Raw genomic sequence first — 23,021 nt, 5'->3', positions numbered from 1 at the left:
ATGCAAAGTTTCTGAAAGATTTGTGTACCAACAAGAGGAGGATTAAGGGAAGTGAAAGAGTGAACTTAGGAAGAAATATTTCTGCCTTTATTCAGCCCAAACAATCATTCGAAAAGGTTGCAGGCGAGCAAAATGTTTCAGCCCTCACTACTCAGGTTCTGCCACATTTGCTATTCCTTGTACCATCGGGGATAGTAAATTTTAGAATTGCATGCTTGATTTGGGAGAGGGCATTAATTTTATGCCTACTTCTGTTTATAATAACCTTTGTCTTGGTCCTTTGCAGCATACAGGTTTAATCATTCAATTGGCGAACAGGAGCAACGCTCGACCCGCTGGGGTAGTCGAAGATGTTCTTGTTCAAGTTAACGATTTGATTTTTCCTGCTGATTTCTATATTCTAGACATGGAAGGAGAAACCAAGACAAGTAGAGCTCCCATCATTTTAGGCAGACCGTTCATGAAAACGGAGAAGACAAAAATTGATCTTGACGATGGAACCATGTCCATGGAATTTGGTGACATTGTCGCAAAATTTAACATTTTTGATGCCATGAAACACCCTGTGGAGGAGCATTAGGTTTTTAATATTGAGTTAATCTTTGGATTGGTTGATGACACTTGTTCTGACTTAGTTTCCATTGACTTTCCGTCTTTATCTGGATTTGATGATGTTTATTTATGTTCTGATTGTACTGACACTAACCTTTATGTTGTGTGTGCTGAGATTGATGTTGCATTGCTGGTTGATGTGTTTCCTAGAGGTGAAGTTGTTACCGATGAAGTTGTTTTTGCAGTTAATGCTCTTGACATCCCGGCTGCCCCAAGCATTCCATCCATCGAGCAGCCCCCGTCCTTAGAGATAAAAGAGCTCCCTGAGAATCTGAAATATGCTTACTTGGAGAGTAATGAAAAAATTCCTGTTATTATCTCTTCTAACCTTGATTTCGATCAAGAAGACAAACTTTTGCAGGTTTTGAAGAGGCACAAGAAATCAATCGGGTGGACATTAGCCGACCTTCCAAGTATTAGTCCATCAATGTGCATGCACATGATTCTACTTGAGGATGGACACAAAACAGTAAGGCAGCCCCAAAGGAGGCTTAATCCTTTGATTCTTGATGTTGTGAAGAAAGAGGTAACCAAACTCTTGCAAGCAGGTATCATTTATCCTATCTCTGACAGTAAGTGGGTAAGTCCAGTGCAGGTTGTTCCTAAGAAATCTGGACTCACAGTGGTAAAAAATGAAAAGAATGAACTTGTCCCCACTAGAGTTCAGAACAGCTGGAGAGTTTGTACTGACTACAGGAGATTGAACCAGGCTACTAGAAAGGATCATTTTCCTTTACCGTTCATTGACCAAATGCTTGAACGGCTAGCTGGTAAATCACACTATTGTTTTCTTGATGGTTTTTCAGGTTATTTTAAGATTCATATTGCACCGGAGGATCAAGAAAAGACCACTTTTAATTTTCCCTTCGGTACCTTTGCTTACAGGAGGATGCCTTTTGGTCTTTGCAATGCTCCTGGCACTTTCCAGCGATGCATGATTAGCATCTTTTTTGATTTCATTGAAAAACTGCATGGAAGTCTTTATGGACGATTTCACTGTCTATGGTTCCTCTTTTGATGAATGCTTGAACAGTTTAAGCTTGATTTTAGAAAGATGCATCGAGACTAACCTTATTTTTAATTATGAAAAATGTCATTTTATGGTTGAGCAGGGAATTGTTCTTGGTCACATTATTTCTGAAAAAGGAATTTCTGTTGACCCTGCTAAGATTGATGTGATTTCTACATTGCCTTACTCTTCTTGCGTTCGCGAGATTCGTTCTTTTCTTGGTCATGCAGGTTTTTACAGGCGTTTCATCAAGGATTTCAGCAAGATAGCTCTTCCGCTGTCAAACTTGTTGAAGAATGACGTCACTTTCAGCTTCGATGACAAGTGCAAGCAAGCGTTTGATTTCTTGAAGAAAGCATTGACCTCCGCTCCCATAATCCAGCCCCCTGATTGGACCCTCCCTTTTGAGCTTACGTGTGATGCTTCCAATTATGCTGTTGGGGCTGTCCTTGCACAAAGAGTTGACAAGGCTGCCCATGTTATTTACTATGCTTCTAGGACTTTAGATTTTGCACAGTCAAATTACACTACCACTGAAAAAGAACTACTATCTATTGTTTTTGCTCTTGAAAAATTCAGATCTTATTTGCTAGGTTCCATGGTTGTTGTTTTTACTGACCATGCAGCTTTAAAGTACTTGCTGAAGAAGCCGGATGCAAAACCGAGATTGATTCGATGGATGTTGTTGCTCCAAGAGTTTAATGTCGAGATTAAAGACAAAAGTGGAGCTGAGAACTTAGTGGCTGACCACTTGAGTAGGATAGAGAGAGAGAGATGAAGACCCTTTTCCTATTCAGGATGACTTTCTTGATGAGCAGTTGTTTCTTTTGCATGGGATTACACCTTGGTTTGCTGACATTGTTAATTTTCTTGTTGTTGGTGTTTTTCCTACAAATGCATCTAGATCACATATTCAAAAACTCAAGAGTGATGCCAAATATTATGTTTGGGATGATCCATATCTATGGAAGTTTGGTAGTGATCAAGTAATCAGGAGATGTGTCCCCGACAATGAGATTGAATCTATTTTGAAATTTTCTCATGCATCTCAAGTCGGCGGACACTTTGGTCCGCAAAGGACTGCGAGAAAAGTCATTGATTCAGGTTTTTATTGGCCAACTATTTTTAAGGATGCTTTTGAGACTTATCGCACTTGTAAAGAGTGCCAGATAGCAGGTACAAATATCACTCGCAAGTGTGAGATGCCTCAGCAGCCTATGTTTTTTTGTGAGGTATTTGATGCATGGGGAATTGATTTCATGGGTCCCTTTCCTGTATCATTTGGTTTTTTGTATATTTTACTTGCTTTTGATTATGTTTCAAAGTGGGTGGAAGCTATCCCCACTAGGACTAATGATTCTCGAGTTGTTGCAGATTTTGTCAGGTCTAATATCTTTTGCAGGTTTGGAATATCGTGAGCTATCATAAGTGACCAAGGCACTCATTTCTGTAACCGCACCATGGAAGCTTTACTCCGGAAGTATGGAGTTGTGCACAGAGTCTCTACCGCATATCACCCACAGACTAATGGGCAAGGTGAGATCTCAAACAGGGAGATCAAACAGGTTTTAGAGAAAATGGTGCAGCCAAACAGGAAAGACTGGAGCCGTCGTCTAGAAGACGCACTTTGGGCTCAAAGAACAGCTTTCAAGACACCCATTGGGATGTCTCCCTATCGAATTGTTTTCGGTAAGGCATGTCATCTTCCTGTTGAGATAGAATACCGTGCTTTTTGGGCGGTGAAAAGTTGTAATTTGGAGATGCAACAAGCAGGTATTGAAAGAAAACTCCAATTACAACAGCTGGAAGAGCTTAGACTATAGGCTTATGAAAGCTCTAGGATTTATAAAGAGAAAACTAAGCACTTCCATGATAAAATGATTTCTAGGAAGGAATTTTCTGTGGGCCAACAGGTTTTACTGTTTAACTCCCGCCTTAAACTTATGGCTGAGAAACTTCGATCCAAATGGATTGGCCCTTTTGTTGTTACTAATGTTTTCCCTCATGGTGCAGTCGAAATTAAAAGTGCAGGTACTGACAAAGTTTTCAAGGTTAATGGGCAGCGCCTAAAGCTATTTTATGAAAGTTCAATAGTTGAAGATGCAACCATAGAAGATCTTTCTTTGGAAGCACCCAACTACTCTGCAACCTGATCAGGGAGTTTTCTTTCCTTCTCTCTACTTTAATAATTATGTCCTTTCATTGAGGATAATGCGTGTTTTAGTGTGGGGGAGGAAATTCTTTATTTTATTTTCTTTTGTTTTCTTGTTTTGTTTTCAAATTAAAAGAAAATATGCATTGTTTTGAAAGTTTTAGGCTATAGACTGATTTGAGTCGAGTTTGCGGAGACTTGGGAAAAACTCACAAGATCGGTATCGTTTTAACACCGTAAGTCTCCTGCATATGGAAATTTATTTGAATTTTTTATTATGTTTTAGGCTTAAATTCTCATTCCCTGGCAGCTCTTGAGTAGTTTATTTCAGCAGTCGGCACCATCTCTCACACACTTTACGCAGGGAAGCCGATGAATATAAGTGAATATTCCGAAAAAAGAAAAAAAAAGAAAAAGGGAATGCACCTTCTAAGTTTGGTGACCCTCACCCGGTCCCTTAACCCAACGGTTGTGGGAACCTTCAAAAGAAAAAGTTGAAAATAAGACTCTTTGTTAGTTGGTTCAGCGGTTTCTGGTGCTGAACTTGGTAGGGTGGATTACGGTCCGATCCCCCGCAACTACAACTGAGTAAGCAAAGGGTTATACCACGTAAGTACCAGAACCCAATGCAGAAAAGGATCAGAGTCACTAACCGGTCGTCTTGCTATAAGTGTGTGGAGATAACGGGCTTAATGTGATTACGCCTGAATGAAAAAAGAGCAAAAATGATGAGTAATTTAGGCTATGGGATAATAATATTATTTGAATTGGTTTTTGTATTTAGGAGGCTTATGTCTGCATAACTGTGGTTAGTATTCTTACGATGTCCTTAGTGTGCAATATTAGTACCTATCGATGCAAACTTAATCGAAGATGAGTTGTAGCCTAGGATGAGTAACTAATGATGTATTTGTGTGTTCTTTGTTTTGGTGTTCAGTTTGCTCGGAGTGCAAAAGTTCAAGTGTGGGGGAATTGGATCAGTGTATTTTGATACACGATCCTCTATGTTTATACTTTTACATTTCCATGTTTTATTTTGGTTATTTTGCCCTTTTAATGTGTTTTTATAATTTAGTTTATTTTTATACTTATTTTATTTTCGTATTTTATTTTCAGCTTTGGAAGCTTTCACGGAAACGATCATAACTGGAGTTTCAGGAATCCGATTGAGGCGTTCTAATAATCGCCGGAAAGCTAAGAGAGAGAGAGCTACAACTTTCGTTTTGGAGTCAAAGTCAGATTGGGAGCGCGTAATTTCCAAGTTTTCGTTTTAAGTTGCAGCCTTAGTTTGTTTAAGTTTTGGTCAAATGTGGGCCGGGTTCTGGATGTTTTTGACCCAGTTGGGTTATTATGACACGGTTTTACTTTTTTCTTCTCTGGAGTCTAGGTCTGGCCGTACAGACACTATTCACATTTTCTATTCACGGATTTTTTAGAGCTTGACAATTGTAATGGAGAACTAAACCTCAAGGATCAATTCACTGTAATCAGATGCCGCTTTAAGGTTCTTTTATAATTTTCCATTAATCTGTTCCTTTGAATCCAATCTATAATATGTTCCTTTGAGGTTCTTTTATATGATAGAATTCTTTAATTTGATTGTTGTCTGTTCTTGAATCAATTTCGTGATTAGTGTAGCTTTTGCATTATCGCGTTCGATCATATTTTGTTTGCTTAATTCACAATATCTTTTAACCCGTTTTCTTTATCCGGAATTCAGGGACAGACTTCGTATAATTGCTATTGTGCTTGTCAGTAGTTTTTGTAGTCAAATAGGATCAGACCCGTTTAGGGAATTGGAATTTTATAGGGATCAGTGATAAGTCGGAAGTTGATACAGTGGGTTGATTCGTTTCAGCTTATTCAGATAATCACTTTTTCATAATAATTTATTTTCTGCATTTTTATAATTGAACACGAAACAACCCCCCCCCCCCCCCCTTAATTCGAATTCCGGTTGGTTAGTAATAACTAAGAATCCTTGTGAGACGATATCCGAGTTGTCGTTACCGCTAAACTACGTTTTACAAAATACTCGTTTTTGATCCGTGCGCGACAGCGGATCACAATGCATAGAGACTCAACACAAAAGACTCAATGCATGTGGTACCATTTTTGTGAACACTCGGGTTCACTGCATCCGTCCATCACCATAGGCACGGAGCACACCAATAAAAACCTCCTTCCAAAATCGTTACCAAGTAACGATTCACTAATCCATCACTATAGGAATTATCTACTCGTACTCAATCCGCACAATGGGATAAAGGCTCACCAAATACGGACCACTGTCCAAACACCATGAATTCATGACACCGATTAAACATGCAACAACAACATCAATATTCAATGACTTTCACCATGGTTAATGCACCACGCTAAGGCTGACCACCGTACACCAAATACATCCTACAACAACACTATAATAATATAGCAAGCAAAGACAATGCATTCACACATAATCCACACCACAACATACAGTTATCACAATGTGAGGAAATTGCAAACCATGAAACGCACTTCTGTAACACCCTAAATCTACCCAACGAATATTTAATAAAATCAGAGTGCGGAAATTCAATATACAATTGGGATGTCACATTCAACGTAAAACAACAAACAACTTAATCACATATATCATAGATACATAGCACATAACTCGGATGAACCGATAAAACATGTTTACTCCTTTAAAAAAACAAAACAACTTTTATTAATAATAATAATAATATCAATTATTCAACTTCACTTCGCATAATATTTTTATTAAACTAAAACAACTTCGCCAACGTCATATTACTTCATAAATTCCACTTAAAAGTTAACAACTTATAGTTATAACAACAATTAAAAGACAATCGTTCATCCCCCGAATGCTACGTATCAGAGCAAGACCCAACTCGAACTAACAGTAACTAAAGACTTCATAAAATCACTTCAGACTTCCACCGCTATCTTGAGTACCTGTCCATTTCCCATGGTAGGGAAACATCATTCAGAAGGGGTGAGATATCCAACAATATAAACAAGCGTATGATAAATAATATATTAAGATTAGATCATACAATTTCACCACTTCATACTTATTCAAACAACAGTTATAATAACTAAATAGCAACAACGATTATAATAATTATTTATCAACAACAAGTATAATAAGAATTATCAGCAACAAGTATAACAACAACAACTTATAACAACAACAACAACAACGTAATCAACCTTGATCATAAGACCTGCAACTTAATCAACGTATCAACAACAACAACCAGAACAACAGCAACGAAAACAACAACTTAAACATGCATCAATTGCATCAACTTAATAATTACAAAACAACTCCTAAACATCTAGGTACTAATTCTTCAATTTATTAATTAATCTACTACCAACAATTCTTATCATTCTAATTCCAATTCTACTATTCGTTAATTCTATTATTAATTCCAATTATGCTACTAATTCAGCCTGCTACATATATCATCGTTATTACTATTGCTATTTCTTCTTCACACCAATTCCATCTTTATACAACTTAATCCATTAACTACATATCTCATCACTAAAAATCATCACTATGATTTCTACTAATTAAATTAATCAATTCCAACGATATACTAATTCAATTAATTAAACCCAATTCCTACACCAATAATAATTATAATTCTTACTCAAGGGAATCCTAATGAGGTTTGGTCCCAACAACTATGCAACACAACCAATAGCCAAAATCAGAATATATTTTGAAAACTCGTACAACACGCGTCGCGGACCTCTCTTTGCGTCGCGAACACCACAGAAACCTTCAAGTCGCACCGCGTCCAAACCTTGGCGCTTACCTGCGCTGACAGCATCTTCCAACAAAATTAAAACTCAATTTTCTTCCTTCGATTCCAGTACAATTCAATTTCGACCATCACAGGAACATAGCAATATTATAGTTATACTCGACCAACATCTAGCAATTTTCTACAACTAATTCCTCAATAATAATAATTATAAACCCTAGGTTAATTTCCCACAACCAATGATTAAACTTTTATAACCTTATTCACCGACGTCAATCAATTTCAACATTCAACAATACAATCATAACACACAAAACAGAGGCAATCATACAACCATAACCCCCACATATCATTCATCATAATCCCCTTTATAGAGCTAGAATCTCACCCTTACCTTGGATATGAGATTGCTCTACTCTCCCGGTTGTCATAGCTTATGTCGCCGCTTCCAACACAGTGATAACCGGTTACACCCCTGTAACCCATAAATCCTACGCAACTATTTTATAGGGTAACCAGTTACTCAAAATTCAGTAAGCAGTTATGCTCCTCGTAAACTACCATCCCACACTTCTTTTTCAAAAGGTATCTGGTTACCTCCAAACTTGTATCTGGTTACCAGTAATCCAAAATCACTTTTATGTTGTTTTTCAAAATTCAAAAATTGTTTCTTCTTATCCGAAAGCCCCATTTTCTTTTCATCAAATTTCATACATTGATTTACCTCATTGCTACACTTCAATTAGTATATTCTAACATCATTTCACATACAAGTTTCATCATTCGTACATCATACATCATAAGCAACACAACACACAGATACATGCCATTTTGCACAACCATACAATAATTAAATCATCTAATACCAACAAAACAATTTTTATTGAAAAGAATATTGCACTAGATTCCTAGCACTTTGAACGGCGCCTCAAATAGAATTACGATTTAAAAGTTATGAATTTTTGAAAAAGCTGGTACCCTGGTACACCCTATGCAGTAATAGTTTTTTTTCCAATTCTTTGCATGAAAATCACTTTCTTTACAACTCCAAAGCCCCAATTGCAATCAAAAATATTTTTCTCATTACCAACCATCAAACACATATATTACCCAAAGTTTCTATACATTCTATAACATCAATTACACCAATTCATCCACAACTGCACCATAAATTCATCATATAGGTTCACCCATACAAAACAAATTCATGAATAAATCATACAACAACCAAGAAAATCTAACCCCCACATACCTAACATTATGCAATCCCTTAGAAAGTTGGAATCCCACCCTTACCTTAGGTTTCTAGCAGCAATTATTGATTGATTCAGAGTCGGTTCTTGTCTCCTTCAATCCCTAGCCTTGTTCTTGCTTTTCTCTCTATTTCCTCAAAAACACGTACTGACAAAATTCCCCTTTCTCTTTTCCCCTTCTCTTATATTATTATTATTAATCTAATTTTTCTAATTTATCCCAACTTATTTAAAAAAATCAAATAATATCCTTATTCATTAATTAAATAAATCATATCAAATAAATATTTATTTAATCTTATTACTACTATTATTATTAAATCTATTTAAAATTTTAATTTAAATAGCAATATTACCATTACCTTCTCACCACTCTCTAAGATCCCTGACACCTCGAATTCTAATTTCTAAGGCCAACACCCTACACCGAAGGATATTCCAAAAAACACAAATTAGTAAATATCACACATCATTATATAAAATAATTAACATTTAAATTAGAGCGTTACAGTGTCCATCTAATTCAATTTTCGATCCCTAACAAAAGAGCATTTCTTCTCCAAGGAGCTTAACCAACGAAAGAACAGTTCTTCTCCAAGGAGCTCTGCGGTATGTTCTTATTGTTTTCCAATATTGTTGTTCTTGTTGCTCTCCATTATTGTTGTTCTTGTTATTCTCTGCACATTGTTTTGTTGTTGTTGTTGTACTCTTATTTATTTTATTTTCAAAAGCTTTATTTGATTATGGATCGTAGTTGGATGAAAGCCAATAGATTAAGTAGCGAGTATGAGAAAGGATTGTTACAATTTCTTGATTTCACGAATAAAAACCTTCCTAACAACAATGAGATTTTTTGGTGTCCTTGTATGAATTGCTATAATATGCAATATTACTACTATTATTATTAAATCTATTTAAAATTTTAATTTAAATAGCAATATTACCATTACCTTCTCACCACTCTCTAAGATCCCTGACACCTCGAATTCTAATTTCTAAGGCCAACACCCTACACCGAAGGGTATTCCAAAAAACACAAATTAGTAAATATCACACATCATTATATAAAATAATTAACATTTAAATTAGGGCGTTACAGTGTCCATCTAATTCAATTTTTGATCCCTAACAAAAGAGCATTTCTTCTCCAAGGAGCTTAACCAACGAAAGAACACTTCTTTTCCAAGGAGCTTAGCCAACGAAAGAACAGTTCTTCTCCAAGGAGCTCTGCGGTATGTTCTTATTGTTTTCCAATATTGTTGTTCTTGTTGCTCTCCATCATTGTTGTTCTTGTTATTCTCTGCACATTGTTTTGTTGTTGTTGTTGTACTCTTATTTATTTTATTTTCAAAAGCTTTATTTGATTATGGATCGTAGTTGGATGAAAGCCAATAGATTAAGTAGCGAGTATGAGAAAGGATTGTTACAATTTCTTGATTTCATGAATAAAAACCTTCCTAACAACAATGAGATTTTTTGGTGTCCTTGTATGAATTGCTATAATATGCAATATTACTACTATTATTATTAAATCTATTTAAAATTTTTATTTTAAATAGCAATATTACCATTACCTTCTCACCACTCTCTAAGATCCCTGACACCTCGAATTCTAATTTCTAAGGCCAACACCCTACACCGAAGGGTATTCCAAAAAACACAAATTAGTAAATATCACACATCATTATATAAAATAATTAACATTTAAATTAGGGCGTTACAGTGTCGATCTAATTCAATTTTCGATCCCTAACAAAAGAGCATTTCTTCTCCAAGGAGCTTAACCAACGAAAGAACACTTCTTTTCCAAGGAGCTTAGCCAACGAAAGAACAGTTCTTCTCCAAGGAGCTCTGCGGTATGTTCTTATTGTTTTCCAATATTGTTGTTCTTGTTGCTCTCCATCATTGTTGTTCTTGTTATTCTCTGCACATTGTTTTGTTGTTGTTGTTGTACTCTTATTTATTTTATTTTCAAAAGCTTTATTTGATTATGGATCGTAGTTGGATGAAAGCCAATAGATTAAGTAGCGAGTATGAGAAATGATTGTTACAATTTATTGATTTCACGAATAAAAACCTTCCTAACAACAATGAGATTTTTTGGTGTCCTTGTATAAATTGCTATAATATGCAATATTACTACTATTATTATTAAATCTATTTAAAATTTTAATTTAAATAGCAATATTACCATTACCTTCTCACCACTCTCTAAGATCCCTGACACCTCGAACTCTAATTTCTAAGGCCAACACCCTACACCGAAGGGTATTCCAAAAAACACAAATTAGTAAATATCACACATCATTATATAAAATAATTAACATTTAAATTAGGGCGTTACAGTGTCCATCTAATTCAATTTTTGATCCCTAACAAAAGAGCATTTCTTCTCCAAGGAGCTTAACCAACGAAAGAACACTTCTTTTCCAAGGAGCTTAGCCAACAAAAGAACAGTTCTTCTCCAAGGAGCTCTGCGGTATGTTCTTATTGTTTTCCAATATTGTTGTTCTTGTTGCTCTCCATCATTGTTGTTCTTGTTATTCTCTGCACATTGTTTTGTTGTTGTTGTTGTACTCTTATTTATTTTATTTTCAAAAGCTTTATTTGATTATGGATCGTAGTTGGATGAAAGCCAATAGATTAAGTAGCGAGTATGAGAAAGGATTGTTACAATTTATTGATTTCACGAATAAAAACCTTCCTAACAACAATGAGATTTTTTGGTGTCCTTGTATGAATTGCTATAATATGCAAAAACATCCAAGGGAGGTTATATTCAATCATTGTGGTTGTGATAGAATTATTAAAAATTACACAAAATGTGTATGGCATGGTGAAGGGACAAAAAAGAGACCTTTGTCATAAATAGTTAAGATGATGAATGCATGACTGATAATCTAGAAGACATCATTCATGATATTGGAGTCGATGCTTTCAAGAAAGCTAATACGGTAAATACTTTACGAAGAGACATGGAAGATTCGCTGTACCCGGGATGTAAAGGTTTTAAAACATTGTCAGTTTTGTTAAGACTTTAATCTTAAGGAAAGAGGTGGATGGACGGATAAAATTTTCACTGAATTACTTGAATTGTTGAAAGAAATACTTCTTGAAGGTAACACGTTGCAAAACCGTACTTATAAGGGCAAGAAGATATTGTGCCCAATGAGTTTAGATTATGTCAAAATACATGCTTGTCCTAATGATTGCATCTTATATAGGAAAGAGTTTGAAAATTTGAATGAGTGCCCGAGGTGTGTGGTGTCGCGCTTTAAACATAAGGACAAAGTTTTTGATGACTATTGAAGCAGTAGAGGGAAAGCAACAAAAGATTTGGAAATATTATTCTGGGAATTTATCGTCTCCACATGGAATGGTTGGTTATGCCATTCAACGATTTCAATGTTTTTGAGCTCGAGTTAAAATGGATTTAAAGTAAAAGTGGAAAATAAAACATATGAATAGAAAATAAATACATTATTTGGATAGATTAACTTATCAGGCATGTAAATATACTCACTCGTCCAGACTTAAACTTATTGACCAGTTATACCCAACCTACGATACTCATCAATGCCATCACATATCAACCACTAAACCCATTGTATCATCTCAGTGGCGATCTCTCCACACACCTCGACAACACAGAAGACAATCGTGTTACTCGTGCCGACGATCTCTCAACATAACACAACCAACACAGAGGCATTAAACACATATACCCAAGTGAATGTTAGCTCTAAATCTATCTCTAGAGTCTATAACCTAACAAATAATCATCCTAGATAAGGATTTGAGCAATATATGTCTATAACAACCCAAAACCACAGCACATAGCAAAAATATAAGATAACAATAACTAAGATTTGTAAAGTAGATTAAATATAATGTCATGAGCAACAAATATACATGAGTTCAAAGTAAATACATAAACAAAACCCAACTAATAGAGAATACACAAAGGATAAGAGAAATGAATCGAAAATCTCCCGGTTTGTTAGCTCTGATCGATGACCAATCCACCTCCGATAATCCGAATGCAAGCTCCATAGTTGTTTTCTAACCTAATCTAACCTAAGAGTGAGATTGATGGAGTATGGGTCAAAAATCCCCCAAAAACGATAACCTCAAATGTTACAAATGAAGAAAATATAAACAAAGTTTGCACAGGCTCCCTAAGCGAGCCAATTGGGCTAAGCGTGCGTACATTTTATTGCTAAATATCTAGTACAATAAAAGAGATCTCGCTTAGCGAGCTACTCGCGTTAAGCGAGCTTATGAAGAATGCTCTGCCTGTGTTATTTAAACTCCTAGCGCGCTACAGCTTGGCTTAGCGAGCTTCTGAATAGTTTTTTTTCCTTATTGCTCCAAAACTGCGTATACGAAGCCGTGCCTTCGACACTTTATTACTCGAGGCTCCATATGCATTAATACCTATAAAACGAAGGAAAACTATCAAACGGTACATAAAAAGAATCAAAACTCAAGTATACAAATATTTACACAAAAGTTGGGATTTTATTATAAAAACAGAAATAATATAATTGATAAGTACCACAAATATATACTGAAAATAACGACATTTTGGTACTTATCAATGAAGATGATGGTGCAACTAGAAAGGGTGTTCCTGTCAAGGTGATATGATACCTACCAATAATTCCAAAGTTCTAGAGATTGTTTACTAATGTTAGTGACACAAAGAATACTGGATGGCATGCAAATGAAAGAGTGTATGATGGAAAAATTTGCCATGTAGCTGATTCATTGCAATGGAAGAAAATTGACTCCTTGTTTCCAGATTTTGTTAATGAACCGAGGAACCTTAGGCTTGGACTTGTCACCGATGGAATGAACCCTTTTGTTCATTTGAGTACTAACCATACGTTATGGCTTGTTCTTCTTTTAATTTATAATCTATCTTCATGGTTGTGCATGAAGCGCAAATATATGATGTTATCGATGATAATTTCAAGTCCAAAACAACCAGGGAATGACATAGATGTTTATTTATTTCCATTGATTTAAGATTTAATACTTTTGTGGGAGGAAGGTGTTGATGTTGATGATGCATTTACAGGTTATAACTTTAAGTTACGTGTCATGTTATTTTGCACAATCAATAATTTTCCTGCATACAATAATTTCTCTGGGTACATCATCAATGGTCATAAAGTGTGTCCTATATGTGAAATTGATACATGTCACCACCAATTACCAAAAGGAAAAAGATAGTTTATCTTGGGCATCGAAGATTTCTAAGACCTAACATCCGTATCGTAGATTGTGCAAGGTTTTTAATGGAGAGAAGAAGTATGGTATCGCTCCAAAACCCTTAATCGGGAATGAAGTTTATAGAAGACAACAACACATTAAAGTTGTCTTTGGAAAGAAACAAAAAAATCACGTCGAGAAAAATTCTTAGAAAAAGAGGTCGGTGTTCTTTGATCTTCCATATTGGTAATGTCTTGATGTAAGATATTATCTTGATGTGATGCACGTGGAGAAAAATGTATGTGATAGTTTGATTGAAACACTTCTCAACATTAAAGGAAAGATAAAATATACTAATAAATCTCGCAAAGATATGGTTGTGATGGGTATAAGGCAAGAATTAGCCCCAAAATAAGTAGGAAATATAACCTATTTGCCCCCTAACATGTCACACTCTGTCTAAAAAAGAAAAAAGTGTTTGCAATTGTTTGCAGGGTATCAAAGTTTCCCAATGGTACTCATTAAATATGAAGAAACTTGTTCCAGAGAGCGATCACAAATTAATTGGCATAAAATCTCATAATTTTCATGTCTTGATTCAACAACCTCTGCCAGTGGCTATCCATGGCATCTTACCAAGAAATGGTAGGGTGACTATAACCAAATTGTGCTTAATCTTCAATGCTATATTTAGTTAAGTTATTGATTATGGAAATTTAGATGAATTAGAACACGAAGCTGCAATTATCTTGTGCCAATTAGATATGTTTTTTCCTCCATCATTCTTTGACATTATGGTTTACTTAGTTGTTCATATAGTAAGGGAGATTAGAATTTGTGGTCCAGTTTTTTTGCAGTGGATGTCTTCGGTATAGCGTTACATGAAGATTTTCAAAGGGTATACAAAGAATCATCACCGTCCAGAAGCTTCAATCGTAGAAAGGCACATCACAAAAGAAACTATTGAGCTTTGTACAAACTATTCGTATGATGTGAAAAATACCACACGTGAAAAGTATTCTGAGACTGAATCGTCTTTCTTCATCTAAGTCGTCTCAAATTGCTTTATCAACGTCTGCAGCTTCACCCTCTTTAGCTTTTCATATTTGTCATACAAGTTCTTCAACTTGTCGCATGCTCCTTTGACTCTTCTTCAATAATCTTCTCGAACACATTAGGATCCACACACTAGTGAATCAAGTACAATACTTTTCCATCTTTCTTCATTTTATCCTTGTGTGCGGCCTTCTGTTCATCATCTGCATTAGCTTCTAATGTCGATACTCCATCGTTCAAAATTTCATACACATCTTGAAATCTAAATATGACATTCATATGCGCAACCAACGGTTCATAGTTCTCACCTTTAAAAAACGCTAGATTCGCAGGAAATTGCATTGATGTTGTTTTTCAGTTTGCCATTACATATTCTCTCTGAATCGTAACCAGACACCGATACCAATTTGTTGGAACAGATGGAACAATTAGGATTTCCAGAAAGATGAAAGAAGAGAGAAAAGAGAGAAAAACTATAAACTGGAAAACTGTATTATGAAATTGTTGTTAAGTTTATCAATACTATACAAAGTCATGCCTATTTATGGGCAATTAAGGCTCAAGCCCAAAATATACAACTCAAGTCCAAAATATACAAAGTTATATTTTGACTTCGACATAATAGCTAAATGTTGCATTCGACTCTGTCGAATACACCTGACTCCTACAACTTCAACTAACTATTTCGATCCAGTCAAATACTAATTTTTCTACAAAATATTAAATTACAACTTCTAACCATAATGATCTTAGATGCAGGTTTCTGAAGTTGAATTCAACTACAGGCAGCCTCAGTGCAAATATTTAGTGTGCCATGACAAATGTTACATGGATCTGGATCCTCAACAGCCAATTGTGCCTACAGCTTATCTGCTGCACATTTTTTAGCCATTAAATTTGTTTAATGGCTACGTGGAATATTAAACAAATTGAATTATATCTATGTCTCCAACAACTTTAAATCTATTCTTTTTGTAACTAAATATGACATTCATATGCGCAACCAACGGTTCATAGTTCTCATCTTTAAAAAACGCTAGATTCGCAGGAAATTGCATTGATGTTGTTTTTCAGTTTGCCATTACATATTCTCTTTGAATCGTAACCAGACACCGATACCAATTTGTTGGAACAGATGGAACAATTAGGATTTCCAGAAAGATGAAAGAAGAGAGAAAAGAGAGAAAAACTATAAACTGGAAAACTGTATTATGAAATTGTTGTTAAGTTTATCAATACTATACAAAGTCATGCCTATTTATGGGCAATTAAGGCTCAAGCCCAAAATATACAACTCAAGTCCAAAATATACAAAGTTATATTTTGACTTCGACATAATAGCTAAATGTTGCATTCGACTCTGTCGAATACACCTGACTCCTACAACTTCGACTAACTATTTCGATCCAGTCAAATACTAATTTTTCTACAAAATATTAAATTACAACTTCTAACCATAATGATCTTAGATGCAGGTTTCTGAAGTTGAATTCAACTACAGGCAGCCTCAGTGCAAATATTTAGTGTGCCATGACAAATGTTACATGGATCTGGATCCTCAACAGCCAATTGTGCCTACAGCTTATCTGCTGCACATTTTTTAGCCATTAAATTTGTTTAATGGCTACGTGGAATATTAAACAAATTGAATTATATCTATGTCTCCAACAACTTTAAATCTATTCTTTTTGTAACTAAAAAAATCTTAAAAATAAAAAATATATATAGTAAATAAAATTAGGTATTATTAAAACTGAGCCTTTACTTAATTGCAAATGTTGAACAAAGTTAAAATAAAAATATGTTTATTAACTTGAATTTAATATAAACCTTAACATCTTATAATTGCTAAGATACTTTTTAGACAATTTTAGAAAAATAAATTGAATGGTACAAATTAATTTCATGCAATGGCTTTCGTTTTGCATTAGAATTGCAGTAGATAATTTGCAGCTGAGGATTGCATTGAGACTTCAACTAAAAAAAACTGAAAAAAAGCTTTCCGATATTAAAATCCAAATATATTTATTTGTGTTGTACTCTTCTCTATCTTTCTCAAAGACGACCTTGCCCACTCATTGTGTCTAAATATTAATTCATTCTTTTATTGAATTTATAATCATAAAATTGATTTTGACCAAGTAATTAACTATGTTTATCAGTGAGAAAAGAAATAGACCTAACAAATGAGTATATGGTTCAAAACTTAAAATCTTTCCCGTAGCGTCATTTCTGCATAATCTTCCCCTGTCTGTTCTCTTCCCCCATTTTTTGACATCTGATTAGGAGAAATATGTTAAAATTAAGTCAATCACAACGAGGTTTCTTGGATGTGGTGATTTTGTCTTTTGAACTGCTCAATAACAGTATAAAGAAAAAATATCCACCACCATACTTTCATCACAGATATTTGAATTCTTCAGACCAAAATTGACTAGAAACGCAGCAAACTACTGCAGAACTTCTACAGAAGCATGCTAAACATGGATTCAGTACTAATATGATAATGTAGTAGAGCAAAACAACAACAACATATCGCAGGTGTTACTGAATTTCTGAAATAACTGCAACCACGCAAATTCTAAATAGATAATAAGAATTAGATTTTATCATAACAGACTACATCGACAAATATCAAACTGTTTGTTACTGCCGACCTATGAAGCACGGACACCTAGAGCACGACATGGCGAAACCAATAATAATTTAAAAAAATGAATAAATCAAAGGGAAATTACAAGTGTCGGTGTCTGACACCGACATAGACACGTCATTTTTCAAAGGTGTCGGTGCTACATAACTACCAAGATAGATGATAATTGAAGAGTATAATTTTCTGCTGCTCAGTCATATTCAAACTCATAGCTTTGCTAGCATTTTCGAAGTTGAAGTGGACTATTTCAATGATTTATGATAAGGATCGAAAATTAAGACAAATCTAAAATGTAATATTGATTGAATTAAGAACTATTGCAGAGATTGACCCCTATAATTCTAGAGCAAATGCTCTTGATAGGAGAGATGATTCTCCCTCTCCCCAAACCCTAATATGAAAAACAAAAAATAATAAGATACCTAACTACTGCCCCATACACTCTTATTTATATGGGGAATACTAACTGAACCAATTCCTATTTATTTGGTTTGAACTAAGGCCCAAACCAATATCCTAACAATTTATGTGCACATTCGCTTTGTGTTAAATATATGAGACATGTATGCACATTTGCATATTGTGCACATTCGCTTTGTGTTAAATATATGAGACATGTATGCACATTAGCATATTGTATTAAATAGATGAGACATGTATGAACATTTGCACGATGTGTTAAATTGATTTATTTCAAATCTAACTATTCTAATAGAACCTTGATTATTTTCAATTGTTCTATGTGATATCTCAAAACAAATTTTTTCTTAAAACAAAAACTATTATGTTAAACAAAGTTCATAACAAACCTTGCATTTACAATTTTTCTCATATCATTCCAATTTAGTACGTGGTTAGGAGAGTAATGATACCGCCATTGTATTATAGCTCCAAACCTACCTAAAAGCAACTAAACTAATTATAGCTCAGAGTTTTTATCAGTGACAGGAAAAAATTGTAATACCAAATCCTTGGCTACTTTAATCAAATCCTTCAAATCATTGCCTCCAAGTAAAAGACAATCTTTGATTAACCCACCCTCCACAACCTCAATTCGCAGCGTTTTCACTATTTCCCTCACTGTTTCCTGCCAAACCATAGTCTAAAATCAGTACATGCAAATGTCAGAAATTTTTTGGTTTACGTTTGATTCTTGCGTCATAAAAATTGATTTAAACTAGTGCTTAAAAGCAAATGCATATAGAAAAAGTAAGTAGAACCAACTTAAATGTCATATTCATTAAAGACTATCTTACAATATCTTAAAATGAACTTAAAATGAACCCAGCAGAATGCAATATAGTGGAGTGGAATGAAACTTAGAAAACCAAATACATCATTTTAATGTTTAGATATTTTACTATGGAACATTACAAATTTTTCATCCCGTCCAAATTTATTATTTACTTATACATAATTATTTACTTTTAAATAATAGGTTTAATGGATATGCACTCACAGTGTAAAATAATTTTAAACTGATTATAACATTCTGCCATGTCATATAAGTTATTTAAATTATTTTTAGTATGAATCGACAGACTACATACTCCTCATTAGTTGAGGGTGTATAATTTATACACTGTCAGTGCATATCTCTTTTTTTTATCCATAAGTAGGGTTTAATGGATATGCACTAACATTGTAAAATAATTAATTTTACATTGTTATCCAATGAGAATATATCATTCTGGACCCTGGTATATCTGGTATGTCATATAAGTTATTTAAAATTTTCTCGTTGGTTGACACCATTCACAGTAGAGAATCGGACAGTAATTTCAAATATATATAAAAAATGATGTATGTCTCAAAATAAAATTCAAAAAAAGCAATTACTTGGTACATAGTTGCAATGTACAATTGCATATACACAAATAGTAAACAATTACTTTGGTCTCTATATATTAAACAATAAACTTATATATTAAACAATTAACTAATTAGTTTAGTCACTGAATGTATTTAGAATTAATGTAAGATTTTCTCTAATACGGTGGTTAACCATAAACATGAAATTAAAACATAAAACAAAAAAGTAAATGAAACGACGTCGTAATACGTACCGATTGACCAAACGCTTTGAGGAGTTTACGAGACAGCGATTTCGTAACGGTGAGGAGATTTTGGTAATTTCTCGTAAGCCAAACAGCCCTTTCTGCAGCCGACTCCAAACGAGTCAACTCATTCAAACTTCTAAGAAACTCGTTGATGTCAGAAACGGCACCATATAGCTCCGTGAACGGGAGTTCCTTCAAGAACCAGTTCCAAGACCAAGCGGACCAGACGAGTTTCAAGAATCCAAATCCAGAGACGCTCTCCAAACTGTTTGCGATTTTTCTGGCTCTGTCGGCACCGGCGACATCGCCTCTGGCGGCACGGAGGTTAGCGACGCCGGTGAAAATGGAGTGTGCGAGGGAGAAGAATTCGCGGAAACGGAAATAGGAAGAGAATGAGAGTGATTGGGAAGGTGTGATTAGGAGGATTAGGAAGAAGAAGACAAGGGTTGAATTTGATCGGACGGTTGTCATTTGATCTGGAGGTTTAATGTCAAGAGATTGCGAAAACAACTGTTGATGATGGCAAATTTACAAGTTGGGACGGGCTCGGTTGCCATTGCCTAAAATATTTTCGGTTTCCTTTTACTTGAGTCGGTTCTATTTTTCCCTTTTATTTTTCAATTATAATTTTTTAAATTAATATTTGGTACCACACTACACATAGGAAGAATTTTACTCAACCCCCAAATTATACTTTTAGGGTAAGTTTGTTTAAAGGATTAAATTTATAATCCAAGGAATAATATTATTGAGAATTTTATTTTTATGCGTTTGGTAATTAATAGGAGTTCTTTGGAATATTTGAAATATATTAAATTTATTTATTTATTTTTTAAAATTTAAAAGAGTTAAATTAATTTAAAGTGAAAGGTTATGGGTTGTTAACTCTTATTCTCATAAGAATATAAGATCAAAAAAAGGTTCAGACACTGACAGTGTAAAATTATTTTACACTGTCAATCAATCGCAACCTTGAATCAGAATAAATCACACTTTAAATTAAAAATATTTTTAATGACAAGGCACTTTGTTAGTTTTCTATTGGATGACAGTGTAAAATGATTTTACACTGTCAGTGCATATAAATTAAACTCATATAAGATTCCCACCTATTTACATGGTAATAAAAAAAGTCAAATTCATGAGTATATAATGTTCCCAGGAATAATAAATACCCAGGTATAATTTGAGAAAACTTGAAACAAACATTGGAATATGATTTTCAACCTCACACATTTCTGGGAATAAAATTCAAATCCATGAAACAAACACACCCTTAGGGTTTTCAAAACCATACCAGCCAATAGAAAATTGCAAAACTGAACCAAATTAAATCAAAATCACAAAAAATTGTATTTGATTCAGATGTATTTGGGTCATTTTGTAATAAACTGTGCGGTTCATTTCAGTTTACAGTTTTATTTTACAAAACGAACCAAATTAAACAAAACCGCGTTATGTTATAATCCCATAACTTCACGTAACATATATCCAACTCAAATCTATTAGGGCTGGACACTGATCGGTTTGGATTGGATTCGGACCTAATATATCAAACTGACACAAACCATGTTTGAAATTTTTAAACCAAAGTTTGACTTATTTGTTCTTCGGTTTAATTGGTTTCGATTTGATCGATTTATCGATTAAAAAGATCAGTTTGTTCAGCTAATTGATCCAAAATTTTATTTTAAAAATCATATAAAGGAAATATGAGCCTAGTTGCAAATTTGAACCTTTAAAAATCACAAACAACCCAATAATAGTAGACAATTTCTTTATAGACCTCCTGTTTTCTTAGAGACCGCTAAATACCCTTATATTTCGGAAGTGCATCTCCGAAGGCACATTTTTCTGGAAAAAGTGATTTCGGATGTGCACTTTTGAAAAACTACTTTTTAAAGAAAAAAAGATGCATTCGGAGATGCACTTCCAAAATATCATCACGTTGCAGTCACTACATAGACCCCGTCTACCAAGACTTGTTGAGGCTCTTTTTTATCAAGTTTTTGATATTTACAACAATACTCTTTCTAAAAAGGCCCCGATTCGATCAAACTCCTATAAGCACAGAGAAACAAGGGCTACGAAACACCTCTACCAATTACAACTGAAGCTTTAGCAGAGATGCAACCCAAAACACAGACCCAAAAAAAAAAACAGCCAAACAACACAAAACAATGTTAAAACTCAATGCTTCTCCTTTAAACAAAATAAAAGTGCCCTTAACACACTAACTACCAAACCAGCAGATCTGACGATAACAGAAAAAGAAAAAATGGGTTTTTGTTTCGGAGAAGAAGAAGACATGGCTTGTTTTCGGACATACATTTCCGAAAACACCCAAAAATGGGTGTTTTCAGAAATACATCTCCGAATTATGAAAAAAATGAAAAAGGGTGATTTTGGAGATGCATCTCCGAAGTCAGGAGTATTATGGGGTTCTCAGCAGGGATTCTCACCCCAGAAGGATCTATAAAGAAATTGTCTAATAATACTGCTTTCACATTTAACTTATAGATTTGAGCCCAGTGGTGGAGCTACATGTAACTTCTTTGAACTTCATCAGAACTTCTGGACAGCTTCCTGTTAGCAATATGTCATCAACATAGAGACACACCAGAATCATATTGCTATCAGAGTGCTACACGTAAACACCATATTCCATCTCTCACTTCTGAAACCCTTGCTTCTTGAAAAATGAATCAATCTTCAAATTCCAAGCTCTAGGTGTTTGTTTCAATCAATACAGAGCTTTATGTAATTTGTACATCATCCCTTCCTGATTCTTTTTCACAAATCCAGGAGGTTGTGACATGTATACCTCTTCCTGTAATGGACCATTCAGAAATACAGACTTTACATCCAGATGCATCAAAGGCCAAATTCTATTTGCAGCTAACGCAATCACCAGTCTGATTGTTTCATGTTTATCTACAGGTGCAAACACCTCAAACAAGTCAAGCCCAGGTTTCTAAAGAAAACCTCTAGCCACTAGCCTTGCTTTTTATTTGCCAATAGATCCATCTGGCTTCAATTTCACCTTGAAAACCCATTTGACGCTGATGGCTTTCTTCTCCTTCGGAAGTTTAATCAACTTCCAAGTCTTGTTTCTTTATATAACCCCAAGTTCTTCTTTCATGGCATTCAGCCAGACTTTCTTCTTGAGCGCTTCTTTAGTACTCACTGGCTCAGAATATACTAACATGGCACACTGAACG

At 34.6% G+C, this 23,021-nt stretch overlaps 1 protein-coding gene across 2 annotated transcripts; it reads right to left on the bottom strand.

Annotated features, from left to right (window-relative positions):
• Positions 1–16,984: 16,984 nt before the first annotated feature.
• Positions 16,985–20,394, bottom strand: LOC131634772 (uncharacterized). Of its 2 annotated transcripts, none has more exons than XM_058905396.1 (2): positions 19,807–20,394; positions 16,985–18,842 (listed from the first exon to the last, which is right to left on the bottom strand). In XM_058905396.1, the coding sequence occupies exons 1-2, from the start codon at positions 20,269–20,271 to the stop codon at positions 18,660–18,662; spliced, it is 648 nt and encodes a 215-aa protein (XP_058761379.1). In that variant the 5' UTR covers positions 20,272–20,394; the 3' UTR covers positions 16,985–18,659. The 2 variants fall into 2 exon arrangements, with proteins under 2 accessions (XP_058761379.1, XP_058761380.1); XM_058905397.1 differs by having other exon boundaries at positions 16,988–18,827.
• Positions 20,395–23,021: the final 2,627 nt, after the last annotated feature.

The sequence above is a fragment of the Vicia villosa genome, unplaced genomic scaffold (genome assembly GCF_029867415.1).
Source record: "Vicia villosa cultivar HV-30 ecotype Madison, WI unplaced genomic scaffold, Vvil1.0 ctg.001349F_1_1, whole genome shotgun sequence".
NCBI classification, from domain to species: Eukaryota; Viridiplantae; Streptophyta; class Magnoliopsida; order Fabales; family Fabaceae; genus Vicia; species Vicia villosa.
The sequence above is the reverse complement of the archived record's forward strand: the minus strand, read 5'-3'. Positions and strand labels throughout refer to the sequence as shown.